This window comes from Mercurialis annua, linkage group LG5 (genome assembly GCF_937616625.2).
Source record: "Mercurialis annua linkage group LG5, ddMerAnnu1.2, whole genome shotgun sequence".
NCBI classification, from domain to species: domain Eukaryota; kingdom Viridiplantae; phylum Streptophyta; class Magnoliopsida; order Malpighiales; family Euphorbiaceae; genus Mercurialis; species Mercurialis annua.
This window is the reverse complement of record NC_065574.1, coordinates 8,290,296-8,316,669: the sequence shown is the minus strand read 5'-3', so window position 1 is coordinate 8,316,669 and position 26,374 is coordinate 8,290,296. Positions and strand designations below refer to the sequence as shown.

The 26,374-nt window shown below is 32.1% G+C and overlaps 5 protein-coding genes across 5 annotated transcripts; 3 read left to right on the top strand and 2 right to left on the bottom strand.

Moving 5' to 3' along the window:
* The first annotated feature begins 1,344 nt into the window (after positions 1–1,344).
* On the top strand, positions 1,345–7,461 carry LOC126680010 (probable terpene synthase 12). The gene is given in 8 exon segments (XM_050375036.2): positions 1,345–1,614; positions 2,072–2,327; positions 3,486–3,852; positions 5,672–5,694; positions 5,697–5,862; positions 6,332–6,470; positions 6,579–6,827; positions 6,979–7,461. Coding segments are annotated over 8 exon segments (1,707 nt in total). The 5' UTR covers positions 1,345–1,407; the 3' UTR covers positions 7,279–7,461.
* A 942-nt stretch (positions 7,462–8,403) lies between these two features.
* On the top strand, positions 8,404–9,394 carry LOC126681257 (uncharacterized). The gene is made up of 2 exons (XM_050376757.2): positions 8,404–8,688; positions 9,042–9,394. The coding sequence occupies exons 1-2, from the start codon at positions 8,464–8,466 to the stop codon at positions 9,225–9,227; spliced, it is 411 nt and encodes a 136-aa protein (XP_050232714.1). The 5' UTR covers positions 8,404–8,463; the 3' UTR covers positions 9,228–9,394.
* A 471-nt stretch (positions 9,395–9,865) lies between these two features.
* Positions 9,866–17,389, bottom strand: LOC126681256 (uncharacterized). Its single transcript, XM_050376756.2, has 11 exons — positions 16,947–17,389; positions 16,642–16,710; positions 16,425–16,517; positions 16,008–16,126; positions 15,244–15,439; positions 14,305–14,480; positions 12,556–12,685; positions 11,619–11,779; positions 10,964–11,055; positions 10,683–10,785; positions 9,866–10,192 (listed from the first exon to the last, which is right to left on the bottom strand). The coding sequence occupies exons 1-11, from the start codon at positions 17,262–17,264 to the stop codon at positions 10,147–10,149; spliced, it is 1,503 nt and encodes a 500-aa protein (XP_050232713.1). The 5' UTR covers positions 17,265–17,389; the 3' UTR covers positions 9,866–10,146.
* An 883-nt stretch (positions 17,390–18,272) lies between these two features.
* Positions 18,273–21,226, bottom strand: LOC126683433 (uncharacterized). The gene is made up of 5 exons (XM_050379322.2): positions 20,967–21,226; positions 20,736–20,844; positions 19,906–20,114; positions 18,788–18,961; positions 18,273–18,624 (listed from the first exon to the last, which is right to left on the bottom strand). Exons 1-5 carry the CDS (start codon positions 21,138–21,140, stop codon positions 18,538–18,540), a joined length of 753 nt encoding a protein of 250 aa, XP_050235279.1. The 5' UTR covers positions 21,141–21,226; the 3' UTR covers positions 18,273–18,537.
* Positions 21,227–21,526: 300 nt separating this feature from the next.
* On the top strand, positions 21,527–25,841 carry LOC126679962 (probable U3 small nucleolar RNA-associated protein 11). The gene is made up of 10 exons (XM_050374988.2): positions 21,527–21,594; positions 21,699–21,803; positions 21,894–21,984; positions 22,177–22,268; positions 22,349–22,442; positions 22,563–22,642; positions 24,647–24,730; positions 25,096–25,195; positions 25,455–25,550; positions 25,629–25,841. The coding sequence occupies exons 2-9, from the start codon at positions 21,748–21,750 to the stop codon at positions 25,545–25,547; spliced, it is 690 nt and encodes a 229-aa protein (XP_050230945.1). The 5' UTR covers positions 21,527–21,594; positions 21,699–21,747; the 3' UTR covers positions 25,548–25,550; positions 25,629–25,841.
* The last annotated feature ends 533 nt before the right edge of the window (positions 25,842–26,374 follow it).

Sequence of the window (26,374 nt, the reverse complement as noted above, 5' to 3'; positions counted from 1 at the left end):
ACACTTTCCGCCATGCTTATTTGGGATTTTGGCGACGGAATAGTAATCCGTCGCCAAATCCGTCGGTAATTGCTGATTTAGCGACGGATATTAAATCCGTCGCTAAAATCCATCGGTAATTCAGTGGATTTTAGTAGTGGACGATCTGCTTGATCCGTTGAATCTTAACTTTCCGATTATCATCTTCAATAAATTCCACAAAAATAGATAAAAACATATCGAAAATTCTTGAATCTTCAAAAACTTGAATATAAAACTCGAACGATCGCTAAATTTGTTTGCATAATTCAAAAAATCAAAATGCCAACCGAAGATATCTTCGCAAATTTTTTATTCAAACACACAATAACTCCATTCCCGGGAGATTATTTAACAAAAAATCTTAAACAATAAAATTTATTCATACACACGATGAACTCCATTCCAGATAGCTTATTGAACAAGAAAAACCTTAAATATAAAAATCATTTTGGGCGGAGAGAAGGTGATTTTTAAATCAAGATCGGAAATCACCCTCTCCACCCTCCAAAAGGATAAGAAGAAAAAAAACTTTCTAGAGAGAAAGAGGATCAAAGTTTTTAAAAAGAGAGTTTTTCTATAAAATGTTAATTACTAGCAGTAGAATATAGGTTAAATGTACATATTGGACTTTCACATTTGGTTCGATTTAGAATTTAGACCCTAATGAATTTTTTTTCCTGATAGAGGTATTTAACATTATAAAAAAAATTACATCGGACCCTCCGAACCTAAAATGCCACATGTTTGTTAGTGATTGTTGAATATGAACCATTTAACCTAATACGTTAGTGCTGAGTTAGCCAGTCACTAACGGACATGTGACATTTTAGGTTCTGAGGGTCCAATGTGAAATTATTTTAAAACGTTAAGTACATCCATTGAAAAAGAAATTTATTAGCGTCCAAATTCAAAACTGAACCAAACGAGAGGATCCTATTCGTATATTTAGGCTAAAATATAATAGGCAACGATGATATATATATATTTCTTGAAATATACTCAATTGGTTTGACCGGGAAACTGTTGACCTTACCGGTTCATCCATTGGTTCAGTTTTTAAAACACTTTTTTATACCTCTAAATTTTGGCTCTTGTACCTCTAAATTTTAAAGTGTATCATATTAATCGGTATAATAACATATTTTATAGTAAAAAAAAAGTTAAAATACAACAAATATAATATATTTTAATAATTATTTTCATTTTTATTGAATTCGAGTAGTTCGGATATTATTCGAGCACGACTTTGAGAATTTAAGCTCATTTGGGCTCAAGCTTTAAGCTCAAACTTAGTATAAATACATGTGCTTGTAAACTAAATTACAATAAACTTATACTACATAAAAGCAAAAGAATAAAAAAAAAAAAAAGAGATAGAAAGTTGCAATGGGTACACGGTTTTGCTCAATTCATATGTTGAGTTATAGTGTTAAACCAAAAATGCCAATCTTCCATCCTTCAAGAAGATCATCAAAGACTCACAAAATGTCTACTTTCTCGCTTTGTTATTCACAAAATGAGAGAAGGTCGGCTAATTATGAATCCACCATATGGTCTTTTAACTTCCTTCAGTCCTTTAATAATAATAATGCGGTAAACTCCTTTTTTTACTTTTTTTTCTCTGTTCTAAATACTACTATAAACTACTGTTTCGGATCTTGAATATATTTATGAGAATTCTGAAATAAACTCTTGATAATTTTATTTACTATTTTGAGGATTTGAAATATTTAATAAACGAATGTAATCTTAAACATATCATTGCAAAAATAGATTTATGTATCATGAAGTGAAGTTTTCTTTAAAGTATAAAATTTAGGGATTTGGCGGATTAAAAAACATACTATATTTACTATTTTTATTTTTCTAAATAATATGCATCTATGACCTTAAGGAATGTGTGTTTCGGAAATATTTCCGTTTCCGAAACTCTCAGAATGTCCTAAGAAACGTTTCGAGCCGTTTCATGCAATATAGCTTATAGTTAAATAAGTTGCTACCTGAAAAAGGAAAAAATAAATGAAAAATCCAGCATAATGGTTGTTTCCAGGATGAACTATATAAAGACCAGGCAAAGAAGCTAGAAGAGGAGGTGAGACGTACGATGAAGGATACAGATATTGAATCATTAGGCGTACTTGAAATGATTGATGACATCCAACGGTTAGGTTTGGGTCACCGCTTCCGAGATGATATAAACACAATCCTGGCGAGAGTTTCATGTAATGAAAATGAACGCAAGTATCTCTATCATTCTGCTCTCCGCTTCAGGCTTCTTAGACAACATGGCTACAATGTCTTTCAAGGTAGTTTCATCATGCTAGATCTCCTACTTCTAAAAGAAGGGTCAATGTCAAAAAAAATCACGAACTTTATACGTTTTCTTATTTCAATCACGCAGTTTAAATTTTCTCATTTTTATGCACGAACTACTATTTTTTTTCAAATTCATGCACGGTGCTGAGTATTGGTGTAAAATGAGCTCCACCTCGGCGAATTACATCAATGGAGCCGTGACACCTCAGCACCGTGCATGAATTCGAGAAAAAGTAGTAGTTAGTGCATGAAAATGAGAAAATTTAAATTGCATGATTAAAATGAGAAAACGTGTAAAGTTAATGAATTTTTATGATATTAACCTTTAAAAAAAGTATAGCATTTGTAAGAACAACTTACTATATATTAATTGTTGTTGTTTCTAAATAATTGAATAATGTTTTAGTAAGTATATTATATTTTTTTATGAATTTTTATTCAACTGAGTAGTTTTTTTTTTAATTTTTTAAAAAATTATAAATATTTAAATAGAAGGAGATAATACTTGTAATTTTTAAAACATCTATTTTTTTTCTTTCGAAAAACTCATTATTTATTCCGAATTCTGAACAATTTAAATATTTATTTGAATTATATTTTTATAATTTTAAAAGTACTTATGGAATTATTTTGAAATTAAATTTGTGAGTCAAAATAAATTTTATTTTTGACAATTTAACACTCAAATCAAATCAACTAGTATAAATTAGAAGACGAAAAGCAATGATAGTATAATTAGTCAAATACCAGAGTAATTAAACTAGTTAAATTTTGAATTCTCGTCCAGTATTTTTGTAATTGTTTTCTCTGATAGTTCTGACAAAAAAAGTCCCATTTTAAAAAAATGGAAAATTATCTTTTTCATGATCAACACCGTTCATTGTAAAATGAATGGTGTAGATTAATTTGCTTAAACTTGTACCTTTTTTTATATACACCGTTCATTTTACACATGAACATGAACTTGAGAGAATCTCAATTCCAATCCCAATCCCCAGTACAACTTATATTAAACTTTCTAAAAGGTTAAACCTTTCTGAAAATATACTTTTCGAAAAGTTAACTTTTCAAAAAAATACTTTAAAATGAATCAAGTGACCTTAATTAGTACAAAAATAACAAAGGGCCAATAAATGTATTATTAACAGATATATTTAGAGATTTCATGGAGCACAATGATGATCTTAGAAGGGACACAAAAGGACTGTTAAGCTTGTATGAAGCTTCCCATCTCTCGTTTGAAGAAGAAGATCTATTAGATCAGGCATTAATACAATCAAAACTATACCTCGAGGAAATTAAAAATGGTTCCGAAGCAAAATTGGAAATTATTGAGAGCATCAGCCATGCTCTTGAGCTTCCACTGCACAGAAGAATTGTTATATCGGAATCCCGGTGGTATATTGAAGCATATAGCAAAAGAGAAGATGCAAATAAATTTCTGCTTCAACTTGCCAAGTTGAATTTCAACATGGTGCAATCTGTACTTCAAAGAGATCTTAAAGACATGTCAAGGTAATTACTCATGTTTTCAAGAAATCTACATTATTAGAAAAAGCGCCTTTATGTTCATTATAAATCTTCAATTTTAGTCTTTCTCACGTCACAGTTTTTAAATTTTAATTCGTAACTATATTTTCTATGAATTTTTATTTTGTATCCATATTGTCCTTGACGTGACTCTAACTTCGTTTCTGTCAAAATTCAATGGGTGTTTATCTCATGCATTGATTGTACCATGTCATATTTACAACAAGCTAATGAATATTTGCGATAGAGAATCTTTTAATTATTACTTAATTTTTTTATTATTAATTTTTTCACATGGCTAACGCACTATATATTGAGTTGTTGTACGAATGATATGGCACAACGGTTGCGTGCAATAATTTTTTAAATTCAATAAGAGGTATTTTCACTTTTCATATTTGTAGTAATTTAAGAAGAACTTTTAACACAAAATTCAAATTTTTCATGTTTTGAACATTTCTGACACAAAAGTAATTTTCCTTCACCAAATGATATTGTTGTTTGTAGTTTTTGATGAATAAAATGACATCGAATAATGATGCTGAACTATAAAATACTAAAAAATAGTACTTCCTTCATCCCAATAGCTAGAGTTGTCCACTTTGATAAAAAAATTGTCCCAAAACTCTTGTCCACTTTCAAAAAATAACAATTTCAAAAACTAATCTTCCTATTCTATTCATATTTAAATTCAACTAATAAAGTAAATTGAAAATAGACACTACATTAAATGAGGGTATAACAAAAAAAGTAGAGAAAAATTTATAAATTTTATAACAATAATTATATTTTTTTAAATTGTGTGATAACGGTAAAGTAGACAACTATATTGAGACGGAAGGAGTAATAGATTGTGTCTTTTTGTGTCAAATTTTAAAGATGTACTTACATTGCTATAAATACGAAACGTGATTTTTTCTCTCTCTCAAATAATCCATTAACAAGATGGCATTGTGGCCAGCTACAGTCTCATTTCTACTAGTAATTTTTTTTGTCATCTGATGCCATGAGCTGGAATAATGTCAGAAAAGAACAAAAACAAAATAACATTTTAGAAAAATTTAGTTGTAACCTGTAACTTGTAACTGAAGTTTAGAAACTATGGTAAAAGAGAGACAAATTCAAAGAATTGGTATCGAAAATTTTCCACAAAAGTGGGTAATTCGATCACCAATAGTTAACATTAGGTAAATATACCTATCTATTCCCGCTTTTGATATATTAAACATAAATAATATAATCTTTCTAATTTTATCATATATATCATAATTGTTTCAATTTTATGATCATATATAACATCATTTTCCAATTTTTATTAAATATACGCACAATTTATGATGTTATTCATCTACATATACAAAACAATCCTAAATGACATATACAACATCATAATACATCATCTTTAAACAGATTTTAAATATATTTGGTAAAAATTGAAAAACTGACAATTAATATATACATATATATATATATATATATATATATATATATATATATATATATATATATATATATATGTATGTATATGTATGTATATATATATGTATGTATATATATATGTATGTATATGTATATATATATATATATATATATATATATGTATGTATATATATATATATATATGTATGTATTAAAACTTAAAATTATAGTATAGTCGGCAATTATATTAAAATTGTAGATAAATAAATATAATTTATCTTAAAATTACTCGAGAATTTCAGTCTCATCGGAAAATCAATATATCGTAATAGTTGTAGTTTAGAGGGTAGTAAAAATTTGACCAAGTATTTGCATGTGTTGATAGGTGGTGGAACAGTTTAGGCCTATCAAAATGGAGTGCTTCTTTTGGAGTGTTGGGATGATCTTTCAACCTCAATTTAGCTCTTCTCGTAAAGGGCTAACACAAGTTGCCTCTTTCATAACCACCATTGATGACATATATGATGTCTATGGTACTTTAGACGAATTGCAACTCTTTACGGATGCGGTTGAAAGGTCTGTGATAACTCATTACTAATTTATTTAAGCTCTAATGCTTTGAAATCACTCGACTTTTAATCCTTTTCAGTCTTATCCTAATGTTGAAAACTGGTCAATTTTACTCTGTTTCGTATTTTCCATTTTAATTGTACCCGTAAACATTAAATTGATTTTTTTTATTTAGAAAAAGTTCAAAATAATTCTTGAAACTAACTCTTTTTGCATTAAATTAATATTTTTATATTAAATCGTCCTTTTTTGAACTTTTTCTAAATGAAAAATGTCAACTTAAAATGTTTAATGGTATAATTGAAACGAAAAAATGTAAAATAAAATAAAATAATCAGTTTTCAACATTTCGTATATTAATCTCCACGTTGATTCAAACTCTGATTTATCTACTCAAACCTCCAAGTCTTTCAAAATCGACTTTAATTAGGGTTCTCAATCTGCTGCCAACTGTTTAGTTTTCTATAATGATCAGGTGGGATGTAAATGCAATAAAAGATCTTCCAGATTATATGAAGCTATGCTTCCTTGCTTTCTTCAACACTATCAATGAGATTGCTTATGAAATTCTCAAAGAACAAGGACAAGATGTCATTCCTTATCTTACCAAAGCAGTATGCCAATTGTTTTTTGTTCAATTTCCTTTTTTTAAGCTAAAAAATTTAATTTAAATTAAATTATTTATGACTTTGAGGCTAATAATGTAATATATCAAGTTTTAGTGGGCAGATTTATTCAAAGCATTCTTACAAGAAGCAAAATGGAGTCGCTACGTAATTATTCCGTCATTTGAAGAATATCTTGAAAATGCATGGCGATCAGTATCAGGATCAGTTTTGTTACTTCATGCATATTTTTTAATGGGTCAGAATAACTCAAAGGAGACACTTGATTTCTTGATTAATTACCATGAAGTTTTGCGTTGGTCATCCATTATTTTCCGCCTTTCTAATGATTTGGGAACTTCTTCGGTACGTATTTATATGCTTGTAAAAAATCATATAAATCTTTTTTAGTTTGTAAAACGAATTACTAATATATTAACTCTTTGTAATTTGACATAACGACTTGCTATTAAACTATAATGTATTATTAATCTTTGGTTTTTAACCTGTTTCACAGGCGGAGATAATAAGAGGTGACAATGTAAATTCAATTTCATGCTACATGAATGAAAATGGAGTTTCTGAAGAGCAAGCTCGTGAATATATAAGAAACTTGATAGATAAAGCATGGAAGAAGATCAATCGGTACCAAGCCGATGATGCGAGTCCGTTTACAAAGCTTTTTATTGAAATTGTAATAAATCTTTGCAGAATTTCACAATTCACATACCAACATGGAGATGGCCATGGAGCTCCTGATGCCAATTCAAAAAAGAAAGTATTGTCATTAATAATTGAACCTATATTAATAGAATAAATATAAATGGGTTAGAATGTAGAATGTACTATAAATAATTCTTAATAGTTAATCTATATGAGACCGATGTATTTAGGAATTGAAATTAAAAGAGGAAAATGTAATATTTTTCTATATGATTTGTAAGAGATACTCTGATCATGTTGATAATCAAGTTCTAGCTCCTGCAAAGGTCTACTAGTATATACTAAGAAATTGACTTTTTTATTTGTTGATAATCGAGCTAAAAATAGTAATTATGAACTGAAATATGTTCCACCTGTTACTGAAGATAGGGATTGTGTTGTGAGTTTTAATTCAAAAGAAGTTATCAATGAGAATTGTAGATGTGATTAACAGATTATAACCAATGAACAATTAATTAACTTTTTTTTCCATTAAAGATATCACTGGCGATCTGGCAATGTTTAGAAACTTATAAAATTAATACTTAAAAATTATTCTTATAGCGTTTAAATTCAAAATTTATGTAGTAAGCTGATTTAATGATGCAGAACATGTTAGAATTATAAAAGAATAATAATCAATTTTTTTAAGTATGTACCAAATAAAAAATAATAAACATCAATCGACAAATTAAATTACGAGCAACGTATGATATATATATTTATAATACATAGCATAATTTGATAAAATAAAAAAGTTATTAATTAAAAAGAAATACTTAATCACTTAAAATACCTATCTTTTTTTTATGGCCTTATCTTTCAAAATGTTCAATTTTAACCTATTTTTCAATTTTTATTTTTAATTGTAGCCAATTGTTCAAATTGAAATAGAAAAAAATTTAAATAAACTTCTCATATTACTTCATTTTAAAGTTTATTATGATAAAAATGCAAATTGAAATAATATAAATAACGTAATTGAAATTTTTTCTAATTTGGACAAATGGTTACAGCTTCAGGGTTTGGGCGGCCCATCTGGTTAGTCTGGTTAGTTCAGCTATCACTGCTGGATAATTGAAAAATAAGTTAAAATATTTTAAAAGATATAGCTATAAACAAAAAAAAATTCAGAAAAGCTAAATATTGTTAAGTGATTAAGTTTAAAATAAATAAATAAATAAGAAAGACGATGGACTATGATTTGATAGAAAAGGCCAAATAGTGTGATAAGTGATATAAGGCTTTCGTGCGGTATATCATTTCTCTTGTTATTTTTAGAACTACTAACAGATTAATAATGGCGGTGGCGACGGCAGCGGCCATGACAAACATAGCTCCGAAGCTCTGCTCTACTCAATCCTCACGTCACCAGCTTTTATCGAAACCCGTAAAGAAGAAGCTAATGTCTGTTCCAAAATTCCACCTCTCATCAAACACATCCCTCAAAAGACATTCTCCCATTTATGCCTCTAATTCTCCACCGGAAGAACAAACTCCGGCCACCAGCCCTATTATCTCTCAGGTCAGTCGGTACTCTCTTTTAGTATATTTTTATAAACATAAATTAGACGGCACATCAATTCTTGATATTCTTGTGTAATAATGCAAGAAGCTGAGGTGAATTAAATTGAAAATTGAGTGTTAAAGATCAAGAACACAAATACCCAGAAAACTAGGTAGCGCACTCACTTCATTCAATCAACGTGTTTTGTTTCGGAAATGTTTCGAACATAAAACTTCATATTTTACATAGTAAATCTTAAAATAACACCATTTCGCGGTGTTGTATCCAAGTGTCCTGTTCTCCCGTGTTCGTATCCGTGCTAACTAGCCAGAAACAGTTTATAAATTTTTTTCTGATTTTTGGTAGAACAGGAAGAGTGGAGTTATCTATGGAAATTAGGAGTTGGTTCTGTTGGTGGTGCGGCTTTAATAAAGTATGGTAGCGTTCTTTTTCCGGAGATTACAAGACCCAATATTGTACAAGCTCTCGTCATGATTTTAACTCCTGTAGTTGTTGCCACTGTGCTTCTGATCAGGCAGAGCCGAGGATCGAAGTGATTATGTATTTGTAAGAGATTTGTATATTGGAACATTTTGTGGATATGTTGTTATTAATCCATGTTAATACCCATTATGATGGGGAAATGTAGTTTGTTCTCCAAGAAATATGTTGAAACAAGTTAAATCTGTAGATAAATCAAGTTGATGATCTGATATTAACAGCAGCAGCCGATCTACTCGATGTCCAGAGCCACTGTTTTGACTAATTCGGACAAAGCGGGATAGGACCTGTTAAGATGATAAAGTTATTTCATAATGGCTAGAATCGGAAACCTCTTTCCAAAATTTCACAACAGCCGAAAATGAACAAAAATGGTATCCAACGGCTCCAAGAGCTAGCAACAACCAAACCAAACAACCATATCAAATACACTGTAAAGCTGATTCGCAGAATATATCACTTATACTCCATTAAAAATACAAGTTCACCTAGTGTCAATCAGTTGAACTTATAGACAACAAAAATTGGTATGCATCAGAATATGTAATATCCAATATGTTTTTCAGTCTGAAATACAGCCTTTGACTCTTTCATCTCATGGTTTCAGATCTGAGCATGTAATTGTCATATTTTTGCCTCTTCAAGGAGTAATGCTAGAGAATTACTTTCAACTGGTAAAAGAGGCTCAAGTGTATGTTGCATGCTAAACTTCAGTACATTCAGATAAACAAACTACAAATAATGCTTAAATTTGCTCGCTGTTGATGCTCATAGAATACAGACTAACATACTAAATTTACAAGTGAAAAAAAAAATGAAAGAATCTATACTAGGGTGCCATTGAATTTTCTACAGCACAGTCCAAGTTGGATTGGCCCTTAGGACTGTCTCTGAGGGAAGCAAAAAATATCTAATGGCCAATTTGAAACACAGAGGTTTGTTTTCAGATGTCATGAAAGCATGAAAACTTCAAAATTAGAGGTTGTCTTTGAACCATTTCATAGCACCATCTGCGATGGACCTGTCAAAATATTTCAGTTAATACATGAAATAACTTTATGGATGATGTCAGAAATAGATGCAAGGGTGTATCATAGAAAAGTGGCACAACAAAGTCAATGCAACTTGTTTGTATAATCTTTAGAAAAAACCTCAAGAAAAATTGGACTCATTCGACTAAATATTCATAACTCAGCTACCAATAGGCCACTAAGGACAGCCACATGTGCTCAGGATTTTAAAAAGTGATTATATCTAAGCTATGTTGCATAGAATCTTATCAATTCCTACATTTCAGCAATTTATTTTCATTTTTGAAAACGCTTTTAAAACTCCTAAGCTTTCTATGTATAACCTATTGTCGTGAAAAATGTCATTTCGCCGTTTTCCATTTCAGCAAATCCATTTTCATACAACATAGCATCTGCAAATAGGTGACAGCATGCAATGAACCCAGCACTTGATCACAGCAACAGGCAAACAGTAAAGTTCAAAATAAGAAAATCATATACCCTGCAAAATCTTTTACTTTCTTCCATACGTCATTTTCATCCTCTGCTTCCTCGGTTTTTTTCTCCTCAACAGTTTCCACTAGGGGTGTTTCTCTGGTTTTACCTACAAAGTTAAAAATTATGGTCATCCCACACTTTTAGCTTCAAATAAGATACTCCAGATTTTAACCAACCATTTTTTGTCATGCTTGCCTGGAAAGCATATGCATATATAAAATAACACATTCAAAATTCATCACTTGAAAGGAGAAGTAATCTGCAAATGGCAAACAATTGCTTACTTGCAGGTTGAGTTATGGTGCGCGTTCGTGATCTAGTGTTGGTGGTATTATTCAGAGAAGCAAGTTCTTCAAGTAATTCACGCTCTTTGGCACTGTAAATGTAAGCAGAAAATCAGGACATAAGCTTGAGAGGTTAAGGAAAATTATTTTAGAACCAGAACGCAAACTATAGGAAATGTCAATCAAATTTGGTACTCAGAACTGATCAAAGTCTGAGCTTGTTTCTACTAGAAAGATAAATGGCAGAATACTATCTCATTTAGCAGTGTAGAGAAGCTAAATTGTCAAGTATTAGACATGAAAATCAACTTTCCACTGACCTGCATTTAGCCTATGTATAAGAAGCGGATCATTGTTCAAACAAGCAGAAACTGAACCATTTAAAATGACAAGGTAATAGGCAGGAAAGTTGGAGTTGAAGACGAAGATTTCGATGCTACAGAACCTAGCGGAAGGTCTAAACGACTTGAAGTGCCATATTATTTATTATGTCATGACTCATGATACAAACAACCAGAAATCTAATAAAAAAAGTGCATAAACTGAATGACAATTTATAGAGAGAATGCCGTGTAGTCATTATTGAGAAAGACAAATTATAACATTGAGCAGCTATTAATAAAAACTAGATGATGAGAAGAAAACTAATGCATACCTTGTTCTATTTGGTATGGTCACTTTAATAGAAAATAAGTGATCACCACGTATAGATGGTTTATTCAGTTTAGGTGCACCTTTCTTTGACAGGACTAGTACATCTCCAGGCTGCGTACCTGCTGGAATCTGTAGTTCACTTGTCCCTTCAACTGTCTTTACCTGTTTTCGAAGTCAACAAATCAAACCAGTCAAGCAAGATTTCGGATTCTCCAGCTTTAATTTATGAATGTGATTTTCCAAGAAAAGATGCACAAAAGGATCTAATTATTTTGGCTAATAGTGGAGAGGTTTGTTCTCTCCTTCTGGCTCCCTCTACAGAATTGGGAAGGCACGATTAAATTAAATTGAGTTGCCAAGGCACCACAAAAGCAAATTTAATTTGTGCAGAATGTAACGTGAGATAGGACAATCCAAAAGGGCCAATTATCAAAGCGTCTGATTTTGTTTCTTGTTATGATATACACCTAAGTTAAGATTATATTATATATTGCAGATGAAATTTCTAGAGTCTGAGATATTAACACCATCTTAAACACATTTTAATTGGGAAGAAAGATCAAGCAGTAAGGAATTCTAGTTTCTAGTTTCTACTTCTTTACAACAAGCAACTCATGGCAGAAACATTTTCAACAATTAAACTCAAACTGCAAGTTGTGTACCCTATTAAATAAAAGAGTATTGACCAATAATTCAAAGAAAGGTAATCACTGGCTTTGTATAACTGTTTCCGACTTCTATGCCGTCTGGATTTGCACAATTGTAATAAAATTATCTATAACATCATTAGTGCTAGCAGTATTAAAGCTTGTACATTCTTGGCCTGTTTCCTATTAGCTTAATATTTTAGAATCAATGGGCCGTGGCTAACTATAATGTAGATAAATTTAACTGATTCTTCTAACAAAAATTTAACTTGAATCACTTAAAAGAATGACCTTGACAACAGCTCCCAAAATTGCATCGAGATAACTGATGGATATTGTTGAGTTGAGATTTATGCCATCTCTTTGGATTCCACTCATTTCTTCAACATCAAGATACACATAAAGATCTCCTGGGGGACCACTGCAGATACCAGAATAAATCAGTAATCCAGAAACATGTAAATCAGCACAAAACTGCTTAAGATATGCATGCACTATCAGTTACCAAATGTTATGAATGTTCACTTCTACTCCTACATATGCAATTTATGAGTGAGTTCTTGGGAGGGAGATTGCAACTCTTTAAGGATCAAGAGCCTTGATGCAAAAAACAAAATTACCAGCATTGTAAGGGGAAAAAGATGAAGACTATATCAAAAGAAAAAGGAAAGAAATATGGAAAGCACTTGGGAGTCTGCTCCAGTTACAAGAAAGAGCTATACAATAACTGCATTTAGAAGAACCAAGATGGCTTCAGCATCTGCGCAGTCATTTTTAGCATTGATTGCACTCATATGTTGTAAAACTGCACCTAGAATTTTAGAAGGAATATCTCTAATCATCACAAAAATGATGAAGCTTTAGTTTTCTTGAGTCAGATTTGGAAAAATCTTAGGTCATCTCCAATCCATCTCTATTTTAGAGTAACTCTATATATAAAAAGAGTTAAAGTTTCTATCCATCTACAAACTATATCTCTAAATATTCTTACCATATCACATTTTGCTACACTATTTTATTATCTTAACAACTTATACCCAAATTTAAGCTTTTTTAACATACTCATCCAAAAATTAAAAAATAATTGGTTTTATTAATAAAAAAATAATATAAATTTAAATAAATATATTGTACTATATAACTTATAAAGTAACTAAATTTAACTTATTCAAATCAAATCCAAATATCGATTTTTTTTAATAAATAAATAAAAGTAACATTTAAATAAACACACATGCTAGAAAAACATTACATGAAAATAATAAAAAATACAATACAAATGGTAAAAGTAATAATTTTATTTAATTTTAATATAAGTCATATATAAAGGAATACAATAATGAACATATGAAATTATAGAAGGGAAAAGGATTATCTATGCCCCTAAAGTTTGGATTTAGGATCAAGTAAGCCCTCAACGTCTGAAAAGGTGCAAATATTGCCTTGAACGTCTTAAAAATGAACAATCAGGCCCCCAATGTCTCATTTATGAATAGGGGGGCTGGTTGTTCATTTTTTAAGACGTTAGGGGCATATGAACCTTTCTCGACGTTGAGGGCTTACTTGATCCTGAAGCCAAACGTTAGGGGTATAAGTGACTCTTTTCCCATTATAGAATTATAACATTTGAACATCTATTTTATTATAGGATATAATTATATAAATTAATATTAATAGGTTAAATAAGTAATTTATAAAATCAGAAACTTACAAAAAAATTCCTTATAAAGCTGTGAATAGGGAAACTTTACATGTAGAGTAAAAAAATCGAAAACTGTAAAAGAGAGTAGGTTTTTAGAGATTAATTGGAGTTGGTTTACTTTATATGGTAGGGCCAAACTCTATTGTGGAGTTGAGTTGGAGATACCCTTAGACGTCTTTTCTATAGAAGCAGGTGAAGGTTTGTAAACTTCCAAAACCAGCCTTATTGTGATTGTGAAGGTATAAGTCCTTTTATAAGGGAGTTAAAATTGCCTACTGTGATTTATCAAACAACCTGATGAAGCTTCGGGATATGAAAAGTAAAGTTAATTGACATACCCTCTTGGTCCAGCATCCCCTTCTCCAGCCACTCTAAGTATACTGCCTGTGCTAACTCCAGGAGGGACTTTGACTTTAATATTTTTCCTAATACGTGTTCGCCCTTCCCCAGAGCATTTTCGACAGTATTCAGAAATCACTTCACCTTCTCCACTACAAGTTGGACAAACAGACACCTAATATGTACAAGAAAACAGAGACATAAGCAGCAAAATATAACAATTATCCCATGTGAAAAATAGAAAAAGAAAAATAAGCAATTGAAAAAATAAACAAACTTGTTTGTCTGTCTGTGTTACAGTTCGGCTCTATACAAAGCCTGAAATATGTTATTCAATAAGAATTAAAAGTTCATTGTCATTGCATATTTTCACAACATGGCCTGTTTGATTGGGGTCTAAAAAATCATCACTGTCAAAAGAACTATTATAATTTTGTATTGGCTTTTCTTTGGTGCTCTATCAACGGTTTCTTCAGATGAATTTCTGAGCCAATATCCAGAGGGATTGGGGATCTCCTGATTATTAGTTTCAATAGTTTAGAGTATTTTCATTTGTTGGAGACTTTTATTTTATTTTTTTGCATTCTTTACTCATATAAAATAAACATTTTCATCATTTTTTCTATAAACTAATACCGAGCTATCCCTTGCATATGAAAATGCCTTGTTTCCACCGCATTACAAATGAATGCATTACATGTCATTCTTGTTTGTCACTCTGACCAATCCATTCCTGTCTTACTATTCAAAATACTTCCAATAAACTTATAGAACAGATCACATAGTCACTGTTCTTTTCATCACGGCAGAATATCAGATTTTCACTTGAGCAGTGTCAAGAAATCTCCAGTTCAAGAAACAAAATGTGATGAAATCTAATGCTTTGATTTCCCATTCTAGAAAGGTCGTGAATAGAGAACCAGGTAGAGGCTTTGTACCTGTGAGAACATGCCAAAGGGTGTCTGCTCAGTTCTCATTACTTGACCCCTGCCACCACAAGTTGAGCATACTCTCATCTTGGAACCTATCTTTGCTCCAGTGCCGGCGCAAACTTCACACGTTTCCAAATGAGAAAGATCAAAATCTTTCTCAGCTCCAAATATAGCCTCCGAAAATTCTAAAGTGATGTCATAACTGAAATATCATTAAATAGCAAGTCAAGCATATCTAGCATTTTAACAGAAACATAGTAAAACATTAGAACAATAAACCTTGAGGACATGGCACCTTATGACCCAACTTAAGGCATAGAACTGCAAATAGACAGATATTTTGAATACATATATTCAAAAGCAATCAATTAAATAACACCATTATTGGGTGCATGCAAGCAAATCAGCTTACTTTGTTGACAAATCAGCATAAACACATTAATACCAAGAAATGCACCGAGTTCAATTCAATGCTTGGAAAAGAGTTCAATGTGCCTTTTCCAAACATAAATTCATGTGACTTAAAATACTGTCTCTGAGAATTTGTGACCTATTTGAAGAACAAAGCATGTTTCATTATGTATGATTAGAGAAAAGATAAAGCGACTGTTAAAGAACATTGTAAGGCTTTCTGTGTGGCAATTCATGTGCTCTCTCTTTCTACGTTTTTTTCCCTTTTTAACCACATCATGCCAAAATGTAAACACCAACACACCTGGACTTTTCTCTCTCCTATTTGTTGAGTATTATCTCCATTAAAATTAACTTACCGTAAATCTTGACCCTTAGTAACAGTACTACGACGGCGTGTCCCAAACCCAGTTTCCACGCCAGGAAAACCACCCATGCTTGATCCAAAGAATGTCTCAAACAGATCAAAAGGATTAGTCTGCAGATAAAATAAATTTGTGAGTCTTAAATCTAGAGACAAGCGGAGAATGGTCTGTGCCAACTCACTTAGTCATAGAATTTAAAATTATTTGTAATTATAGCAATTGAAAAGAATGATTATTCTCCTCTCTAACAAGATTGCCACTTTCAACTATACATCTTTAAGATTGCCACTTTCAACTTTATGAAAAACAAGATTGGAAAAATGATTCCACAAAGCCCTTACTGCTCATAAAAGGATAAGAGCTGGAAAGAAATAAAGCATATAAAGTAGAGATGCGAAGACGCAGTATTACCGCATAAGCACTCGATCCCCCGCCTACGGCACTCTTAACTCCAGCTTCACCATAGCGATCATACATGGCTCGTTTGCTATCATCGGATAACACCTGACAGCATTGTACTAGAAAATTCAAAATACAATATGAAACCAATACAACAAAGAAGAAATAAAAAGTGATAAAAAAGTCCGAAAAGCAGATTGGTAATGAGTTCATTAGTGCATATGCATACCTCATAAGCAGCACTTATCTCCTTGAACTTGTCAGTTGCTCCAGGTTCCTTGTTAACATCTGGGTGATACTGCAATCACAATAAAACCAATTCCAAATCATAAAAGACATGGATTACATAGCTATTGAGACACCACAAAGCTCCAATTAGACACCAATTTCACTCTAGAAAAATGACTTTTGTCTCTTTTTAAACACACCCACCTCAAATTCGATTGAAATTTAGACACCCAACAACCGAATAGCCATTAAGAAACAAACTTCACATGAAATAAAGAAAGCAAAAAGGATGAATTTGTAGAGTACCTGACGAGCTAACTTACGATAAGCAGCTTTAATTTCCTTAGTGGAGGCAGATTTAGGGATACCAAGAGTAGCATAATAATCCCCAGAAGCAGAAATTTCAGGTCCATACCGATTATTAGAATTGGAAGCCTTGGTCCTGAACTTGGGAGATGAAGATGTTAAAGCTAGAGAAGATAATTTCTTGTGGGACCAGAGGTGGTGGGTGCCACCTGTAAAGAAGGAATAGGAAGAAGATAATGAAGCTGCATTTGCAGTAGCAGAAGATGAAGAAGAACAAGAAGGGATAATAGAGAGAGCAACAGTGGCAGTGGCTGCCATTAATTTGATTCAACAGAGTTTAATCAGAGAAATATGTTAAAATAGTGATTCTGATCATCGTTTTATGTAAACGCTTATAACATTGCAGAAACACAGAGAGAGAATGAGAGTATTAAAAGAGATGATTAATCATCCCAAAATCTAAATTTTCCAGCTTTTATCCACACTAATTTAATTTTTATTTTTGGCAAAAATATTACATTTTGTTTAAAAATTAAAGTTAAAATGAAACATTTGTTTTTATTTTTGTTTAAAATTTATGATCAATTTTTTGAAAAATTAATACTTTTTTTTAATTAATTAAAATTTAAGTCTTTGGTACTAATATGCCTGAAAGGAAAAAGAAAGGTTGGGTTTTTTTTTGTGATAAAAAAGAAATGTGTTTGTGGTCTTTATAGTTCGTCTTCTTTATTTTTTTTCTTTTCCTACTAAATGCACGTGCCAATATCTATACCGCTATTTTAATTTCTTTATGGTACAAAAATAGACCTGAGTTAGATTTTTAAGTTTAAAGTCTCAGCTTTGAAAATCTTACCTAAACTGATATTTCATGAAATTCTCTCATAATAACTTATATAAAATACCAACGAGCTGTAACTCAAATGGTATAAGCGCTGGGCAGCAAATGCCAAGGTCGTGGGTTCAAATCCTCCTACAAGCGCTCCCCCTCCTCAATTATCAAAAAAAAACTTATATAAAATAATGCATCATAATTAGATCTGTAGGAAATAACTTTAAAGGTGTCCGCATTTAATTAAAATTAAATAAACTTGAAATTTTAATTTTTAAAGAATTAGAAAAATGCAAATATTAATTGGTTAATTTTTTTAATTCGATTTGCATTAAAACTTGATTATTATTTGTATCCAAAACCAAACCAAACACAAATCAAAAAACAAGATTATAATACCAAACCTAGCCAAACTGTATTTGTGAGTTTGATTCATCATGTGAAATTTGAGATAGGGCAGCTGAAAAAAGATACAAAAGGACCAGTATAAATCGTCCTGAAAAAAATTGAAAGAGAGACTTGATATAACAAAGATCACAAGACACAATACTGCTCACAAATTGCTTCAAAAGTAATCTAAAATGAAAAACAAAAGCAAACTTGTATCTCCATTGCAAAATGCCCACACTAAGAGCTTCAGGCCTCTCATATATATTGAATTGCGGAACACTCTTGGCGGCCTAAGACGCATAAATCTACATTAACTGAATATGAAATGCACTCATAAGGTGTTTCCAAAATGTCACAAATTGAGAATCTTCATTAAAATATATCAGGATTGAAACGTCCTGGGATGGGGCTGCTTTGTTCGGCCTGCCTCAAACGCATCATCAATCCATAATTATTCAGCTGGAATTGCAGACACAAAAAATGATTTGTTAGGACACAAAGAGAATGATATAAATTTTTGTTCTGCAAAACATTAATGTTCAAAGTTTTAAGATTTTCTCTCCTTCACCAATTTGGTGCACCCAAACTAGGAGATAAAAGGGAAATTTCTTTTGAAACTGACCTCAAGGGTTTTCATCTGTTCTTGATATTGAGACACCAACTGCTTCAACTGCTGCAACTCTCGGTTCTTGTCCTCAAAATCTTTCTGACGCTCATGTTGAATAGCTACAGCTCTCTTGAGTATTGTATTATCTCTGATTAGTGATTCAATGTGCTCCTTTAGCACCACAATTTCCTAAAATAAAAACCCACAATTGTTGTTTAGCTCCAGAATTTGCTATCCAAATATAACTATACTTCTGAATAGCATATGGAACCGTAACTACTGACTAGAAGAGTAACTGTGGTTTCTGAATGAGTGTTCTAGTTAAATTTTGTCACTGAAAATAAAATCAATTAGCAATTTCCAATACAAAAAGAAATTGATAGAGAAATCATAGAAAGATTCCATAATAATTAATAACTACATTAAAAAAAGTCTAAGACATTCAGTTTTAACTAGGGATCACTGCCATTATAGTTCTACTTCACTTTTCTTTTTATTCGTGCACAAAGAGAGAAGATGAATACATCACTGTATATTTATTTGGCATGATTAAATGCATCTACTTCCCATTTGATTCACAATAGGATGAAAGGAGATGAAAACAATATTCCCCTGTAAAGTTATTAGAAAAATGGAATTCCTGTAGTCCCAAGTATTGATTTTTTCTAAGTACTTGACATTAATCACTTTAAAAGAGATCAAGAAACTGTCATTTTTTCCAGTTTTAATGTTGTTAGATACTTAGATGACAATACTTTATCACTATATTCCAACGAAAAAGCTATAAATAACGTTAGCAGAGGATTCACAACATGGCTTTCCATCTATGAAAAAAATATGTACTTTGTTAGATTCCATCTTAAAACCAATTGGTGTTAAGTGGAGTTGCCCAACCAATATTTAAACACATGTCCATTCACACGCACAACCAATGTGGGATTTTCCACTTCAACACTCCCCCTCACGCGTAGCGTGTCCGGGCCGAGCAACCAATCCCTCCTCACGCATCTCACGTGGGCCGGACCAAATTCAAATTGTGTGAATGGACATGTGTTTAAATATTGGTTGGGCAACTCCACTTAACACCAATTGGTTTTAAGATGGAATCTAACATACTATAAACAAATAGATACCTTATGGAAACTCTGTGTGGTCTCTTCAGCAACACGTGCACTAATAGATTTGTCCAAAATCTCCAAAACTCTTGACGCACGAGCTTTAGCATCATCAATACTGGTAGCACTTGTCATTTCCCTCACAAACACATCAACCCATTCTGCACCTTGCACAGGAAAATTGCTTGGCGCAGCAGCAGTAGCATCTCCTTCATTGGGCAATGCACCTAGAAAATGCCACTGAAGCGGTGAGGTTTTCTTTTTATGATACGACATCGAATGAAGCAGAAACAGATGATGCACTCTAAACGATAATTTAATTCTGATTCTTAGTGAGGTATCCATTTTCCACAATAAGGTTACAATTACTTCGTCTTCATGAAGGAAAGATACAACTAAGTTCAACATCCATAAATGTTATAGTCTCCTATATAAGTCATGATTCTGCAACTAGAAACATTAAAGTTGCAACTCGCAAGGTATGTACGTACTACGCAAGATTCATCTAACAAAGCTATTTGTGTAGTTTGCTAAATGTTTTCTACCATAGACTTTAACTGATCAGAGTGTACACTATCGAAAAGAACACCCCACAGTTTTTAATTCAAGATAAGAAAACAAATACAATCTACAGAATACAAAACTAACTCACAACGCATCCTTCGCAAGTCAACCTTCATAACTGAATACAAATTGCACTAAAGCCGAAGGCGCAATATCATTCATACAAGATCCAAATTCCAATCATCAAACTAAAAGCTTGCCAAGTAAATGAACGAAACGATACATACTTCATACTAAAGTTCATCGGAAAAACACGAGTTTTACACGGCAATAAAGAACCATACCTTGCTCTGATTTCACCCCAGATTCATCCAGGTTTGCAGAGTAATCATTTAAGCTCTTTATGGCTGAATCTAAATCATTTCCGCACTCTCCCAATGCCCTCGCAACAAACTGCAAGGTTAAATTATAATCAATTAACTCATAATAAGCTGACTACTAACCTAACAAATCATAAGTAAAAAAAAAATCAAACAGTCGCGTAATTTGCAATCGTTATACAGAGAAGGACAAACCTGTGGATCGAGACGGGGGAAAAGAGATTTAAGGTGAAGGAGAGGAGACGGAGAGAAGCGCGGAGGAGATGAGGAGGCGCAACGGTGGCGTTTTATCAGTGGAGGAGAAGGAAGGTCTTCATTATTGAAGTAGTAATCATATGATCGTTTGCTTCCGCAAACAATTGCTGACATTTTTTTATTAATTTGAAGATTAGGTTTTTTTTTTGGTTTTGGTTTTTTAAAATTTTTGGGTTTGCGTTTTGTTAATTTATAGTGGACGGAGATGGATTGAAGAAGAAGGAGGCGCCGATTGTTTTTAGTATTTTTTAAGTATTTTATTTTTGAAAAGGACAATATGGGCGCGTGTAGTTGTTTCCGGAATTCCAGCTATTTTTGGAAACAAGAAACGACGACGTACATTACTTACGTTGCGACCAATAAAAACTACATCCCAAAAGAAAAAAGTTTAAGGACTAAAATGGTAATTTGAAAATAAAAGTTTTAGTACTGAACTAACCTGTTTTAACAACTTCAAACACCAAAGCTACATCTTTGTCTTTTAATTAAATTTCATAAACCCTGAACCTCAAACAAAAAATTTATAGTCACCGCCATTAACTTCTGCTTCAGCTCCAGCTTCAGTAAGGTAACGCTATTTCTCTATCCGCGTCCAATTTTTTTAATTACCGCTATAATTTGTTTATGAATTCTTGTAATTGGAAAAAATTTGATTGCTTTCTTCTTCCTCAGTAAACCCTAAGAAGTTTTTTTTTTCAATTTAAATTGAAGAAGAAACAACATGTCATCTTTAAGGAATGCAATTCCAAGAAAAGCTCACAAGGAGCGATCGCAACCGTGAGTTTTCATTATTCTTATAATTACAGTTACTATTATGGTTCCTCTTTGATTGTTTACATTTTTGAATTCCAATTTGTAATGTGGCAGGCAATCACGAAAGAAATATGGACTTCTCGAGAAACACAAGGACTATATTGTCCGTGCTAAAGCTTACCATACGAAACAGCAAAGCTTACAGGTATCAGTTTTCTTGTGTTTTGAAATTTTATTTGATTTTGTTCGGTTATCAGTAATCCGGAAATAATATGTTCTCTGCACGTCAATTCCTTTAGCTTAATAGCATTTTTGAAAGAAATGAAGTAATCGATATATGTGTTCTTGTTCGCGGATATTATGCTTATAGCTATATGGTTGTGGTCATGTGTTGTAGAGGCTCAAAGAGAAAGCTGCTTTCAAGAATCCCGATGAATTCTACTTTAAGATGATTAAAACTAAAACTGTCAACGGAGTTCATCTGCCAGAGTAATATAGTTCTCCTCTGTTAATTTTTGTGTTTATGTTTTATTTCTAATTTCATTGACTTTTTATCTATTATCTTGTAGGAGTCAGGCCAACAAATACACCGCAGAAGAACTTTTATTAATGAAGACTCAAGATATTGGATATATTCTTCAGAAACTGCAAAGTGAAAAGAATGTGGGTGTTTGACTAAATTTCTTTTTCTTTTTTGTTTGTTGTTAATTTGGGATATGGGGTCCAAGGTGATTCGTTGCCATTTTGATGGCGTAATGAAATATTATTAATATTTTTCTGCAGAAAATTGAGAAATTAACTGCGACATTGCATTCTCTTGATAGTCAGCTGCCAAACAAGCATATATACTATGCTGAAGACAGGTTAGCGCTACCTGACCTCATATTGTTGTCACTGGCTGGCATGTTCTCTGTTGATTTTAGAAATTCAAATTTTAATCCTTGAAAAGCATGGTGAAAACAGAAATGGTTGATAGCGTTAAAGCAATTTTCATGTGCCCAACCCCTTCAATCCCCAAAATAATGCACAATAGAAAGGGACAAATTGGGCTTGCTCAGTTAAATTAGATAGTGCAATGACACATGCATGTATTCTTTTCCTATGAATTCGCACCGGTATATGCGGTCTCAATATAGGAGAGAATAGAGATGTGTTGGTGTTTGAGTGCATGATATTTAGTGCTCATGTGTGGGTAGGTTTAATAACGGGAATGAATTTCATGTAGTAGTCCTGACTTCATTTTTCTGCGCAGCATTTGTTTGTGATTTTGGGATTGTAAATCAATCATTTATAACTGAAAATAAAGAGTCAATGATGTAACAATTAGGGCTGTTTAGTGACAAAAACCCGCGTTTTGAATTTTTTTTAATTATTATTTTTTGTTCGGTTTTGTTAATTTTTTAAAAACTTTTTTTCCATATCTGCTTTTTGAAAAAAGCATCTATTTACCTACTTCCAAAGAACAGTTTCAAAACTTATAAAAGTTCAACAATTTTTTTTCTTTCGAAAAGGTGTTCTTTATAACAACAATCTCAAACACATACAATGCCGTCCAAACAATATGATGTTACCATTAAGCTCGTAGCGCACTTCCTATTAAGGACTGTATTTGAAGTTAAAAAAAGTGTCCAGGGTAAAGATTTGCTTTTGCAATTAGAGGTTGGGCACTCTTGGTTTCATTTTAAGCCCAAAAAATAAATGTGTAGTGTAAGCTTTGTTGTATGCATGATTCTCCTAGGGTGTCTCTTGATAATGCTAGATATCCTAGGTGCTATACCAGCAAGCCAATAAAGTGTGTTTGGACTTTTGAATAAATTGGTTTAACTTTGTTTTCAGTACAAGAGGAAAAAAAATTCTTACTCTTCAATTTACCTTGCACTTATTCTTTCTTGTTTTTGCAGCACTTGTCTCCGTTGTATTTACTTGGATATATGATCAGTTATTTTCTTGTTTTCATTGCAATCTTCTATTAAATCTCTTTTCAATTGATTTTCTCATTATCTTCTGGCAAGCATAAGTAATGAGTTCACGAGCTAGAAGCTTCCCATAATACCATGAAGTGCCCACAGTGTAATAGATGTGTGTTGCATGTATATCTAATATTGCTAATGTGCATGTTTTAAGTCTTGTAATTTTTGTAATCATCAACTATCATTTATTTTGGTAAGTTAGTCCAGATTAAGTGTGCATTCTACAGGACTAATGAAGTCAAATCCATTTGTGTGTTTAGCCTCTTGCTTTCACTTGTGAATTTTCTGATTGAGTAAAATGTGAATCCCGCATAACTGTGCGTGCATCACCTTGTTTACATTAATATAGATCTGTTTTTCTTTTTGTACGCATGTATCACATTTACGTTAAATTAGAAAAGACATGCTCATAAACATTTCGGTTCAGTAGTTGTAAGAGTAAGCTTATAATTTTTTTTATATGGCTTATGTTGACACTTTCTTACTTCACAAGAAGGATGAATTATTTAAAAAGAAAAGGTATAGTATGCAACGTCATGGTTCAGCTATTGGTATGTAACTTTGTAGCCAGCTTTTAGGGCTGCTAAACTTCTCTGATTAACACATTTTTTTTAGATGTATTTTACTTTAGTTTTATCTTTCGCCCTCTATTTCACCTTCAGTTTTTGCTCATAAAAGTGCTGAATTCATCTACTACTTTTTAGCTGTCCCAAGTCTTAACTTTCAGTGTAACTTTTCTGGATGGTGTCCTTTTTGTCTGATTTGTAAACCTAGTTGTCTAATTTTATTTCTTATTTTATTTAGTGGTTTTCTTTTCCTGCATTCTACACATGTGTGCTAAATGACTAATGCTCCAATGTTTAATTGCTTATTTTATTGTTCTTGTAAATCTTGCAGGGAGGAAGCTAAAGAGTTAAGGTCACGACCATCAGAAAATAAAATTAACTCTCCTTTTGAAGATGTTCCTGATCATATCAAGAGGTAAAAATAGTTTTAGTGTTGGGATCGTGCTGCTTACACCAAAGAAAACCTTAATGTCTGCTGATATGGGTGGATGCTGATTCAATTTTAAAATTTAAATCTGTAGTTTTTGCCAAATTACTAGACACCTAAAGTTCTTCAAATGAACTCCTATCTTTTTTACTTTTTTGAGGAGTTTTATTTTGCAAAGACTTGGAAAGAATACTACAATTGGCTGGCTCTTCCTTGTTCTCCATCTCCAATATATATAAAAAGATTCTTGATAAGATGGGATATTTATTCATGTACCATAAATTGATTCTTTCATGCTGTAAAATAGGCCAGTAAGATGATGTCGCCTTTTCAAAAAAAAAATTCATGTGTAGGAAAACAGCCGGTGCCTACAGAGAGCTGGAAGCTCGGAAGAATAGAGCAAACCAGTTGGAGAAACTATATGCAGATATGTCTTTGAAGAAGGAATTACAGGTGGGAACATTTTAAATTTGCCTCAACGAGTCTGGTTCAAATGAATTTATTTATAAAGGAATTTAGTTGTGTTTGGTTTACTTAGAAATTCATTCAGCAACTCTATGTTATAAGTTCTCTAGATTCCTTTATTAATGAATTGCTGAATAAATTTCTAAGTAAACCAAAGAAAGGGTTACACTGGCCCTAATCTTAAATGACATCATTTATTTTGGTTTTGCGTTGAATTTTGATGCAAGCTATTTTTCTTAATTGTTAGAAAAATGGTAGGAAGCGTAAATTACGTGAAGATGAAATTGTCTGTCCAACTTCAAACCCGGTATATAAATGGCGATCTGAAAGAAAGCGGTGAAAGGTGCGTGTGTTGTATCATGACATCTCTAACAACTTGTTTGCATACTTCTATTTACTTTTGTAGTCATTAACTTTTCAGGAGTCATCAATACTTGTTAATGAAGTCAGAAAAATCTCATGTTGAATACACCAAAGCTGCATGGGAGCTGATGAGGCACTTAACCAGGTAAGATGAGATGACAGATGCATTAAAATGCAACTTTTGTAGCTTTAATTTATTGACGATTGAACGATTTGATGTTAAGATTTTGTTACTTTTCTTTACATAAACGATTTCTAGTATCTTTATTCACCTTCTTCATCAATTGGCAAGCCAAGTTTTAGTTCAGTACCATTATAATTTATATAGTTTAAGATTGCTGGCGACCATCTAACAAATTTGGATCTACCTTTTAATTTTTTTGGTGCTCAACAAGAAACTTCTTTTTGTCTTTGCTAGTTTAGTTCAAATTGCATTTTATTATGAAACCATGAGACTAAATTTGGGAATTTATTCCTTGGAAGTGAGTGAATCCGTATGCAAAACGATGAAAACATTTATTTGGCATCAGTGATAAACATCTAGTAGCATTTTTAATTATATTGTACTTTTCAAATGAAATTCGGAGTTTATATGCATGGTACGGTTGTTTAGAAGCTATATCTTCAGCATTTTAAACATCGGAAAATCGCAATTCAACCCCCAACTTTTTCAAGCAAATTAGAGATCTTGTATGAAGCACCAACAGTTCTAAAGTCATGACTGAACATTACGATTGAGCATGAATCTTACAATTCTGAAATATTTAGAACTGGAAATTGATTGAGCATGAATCTTACAATTCT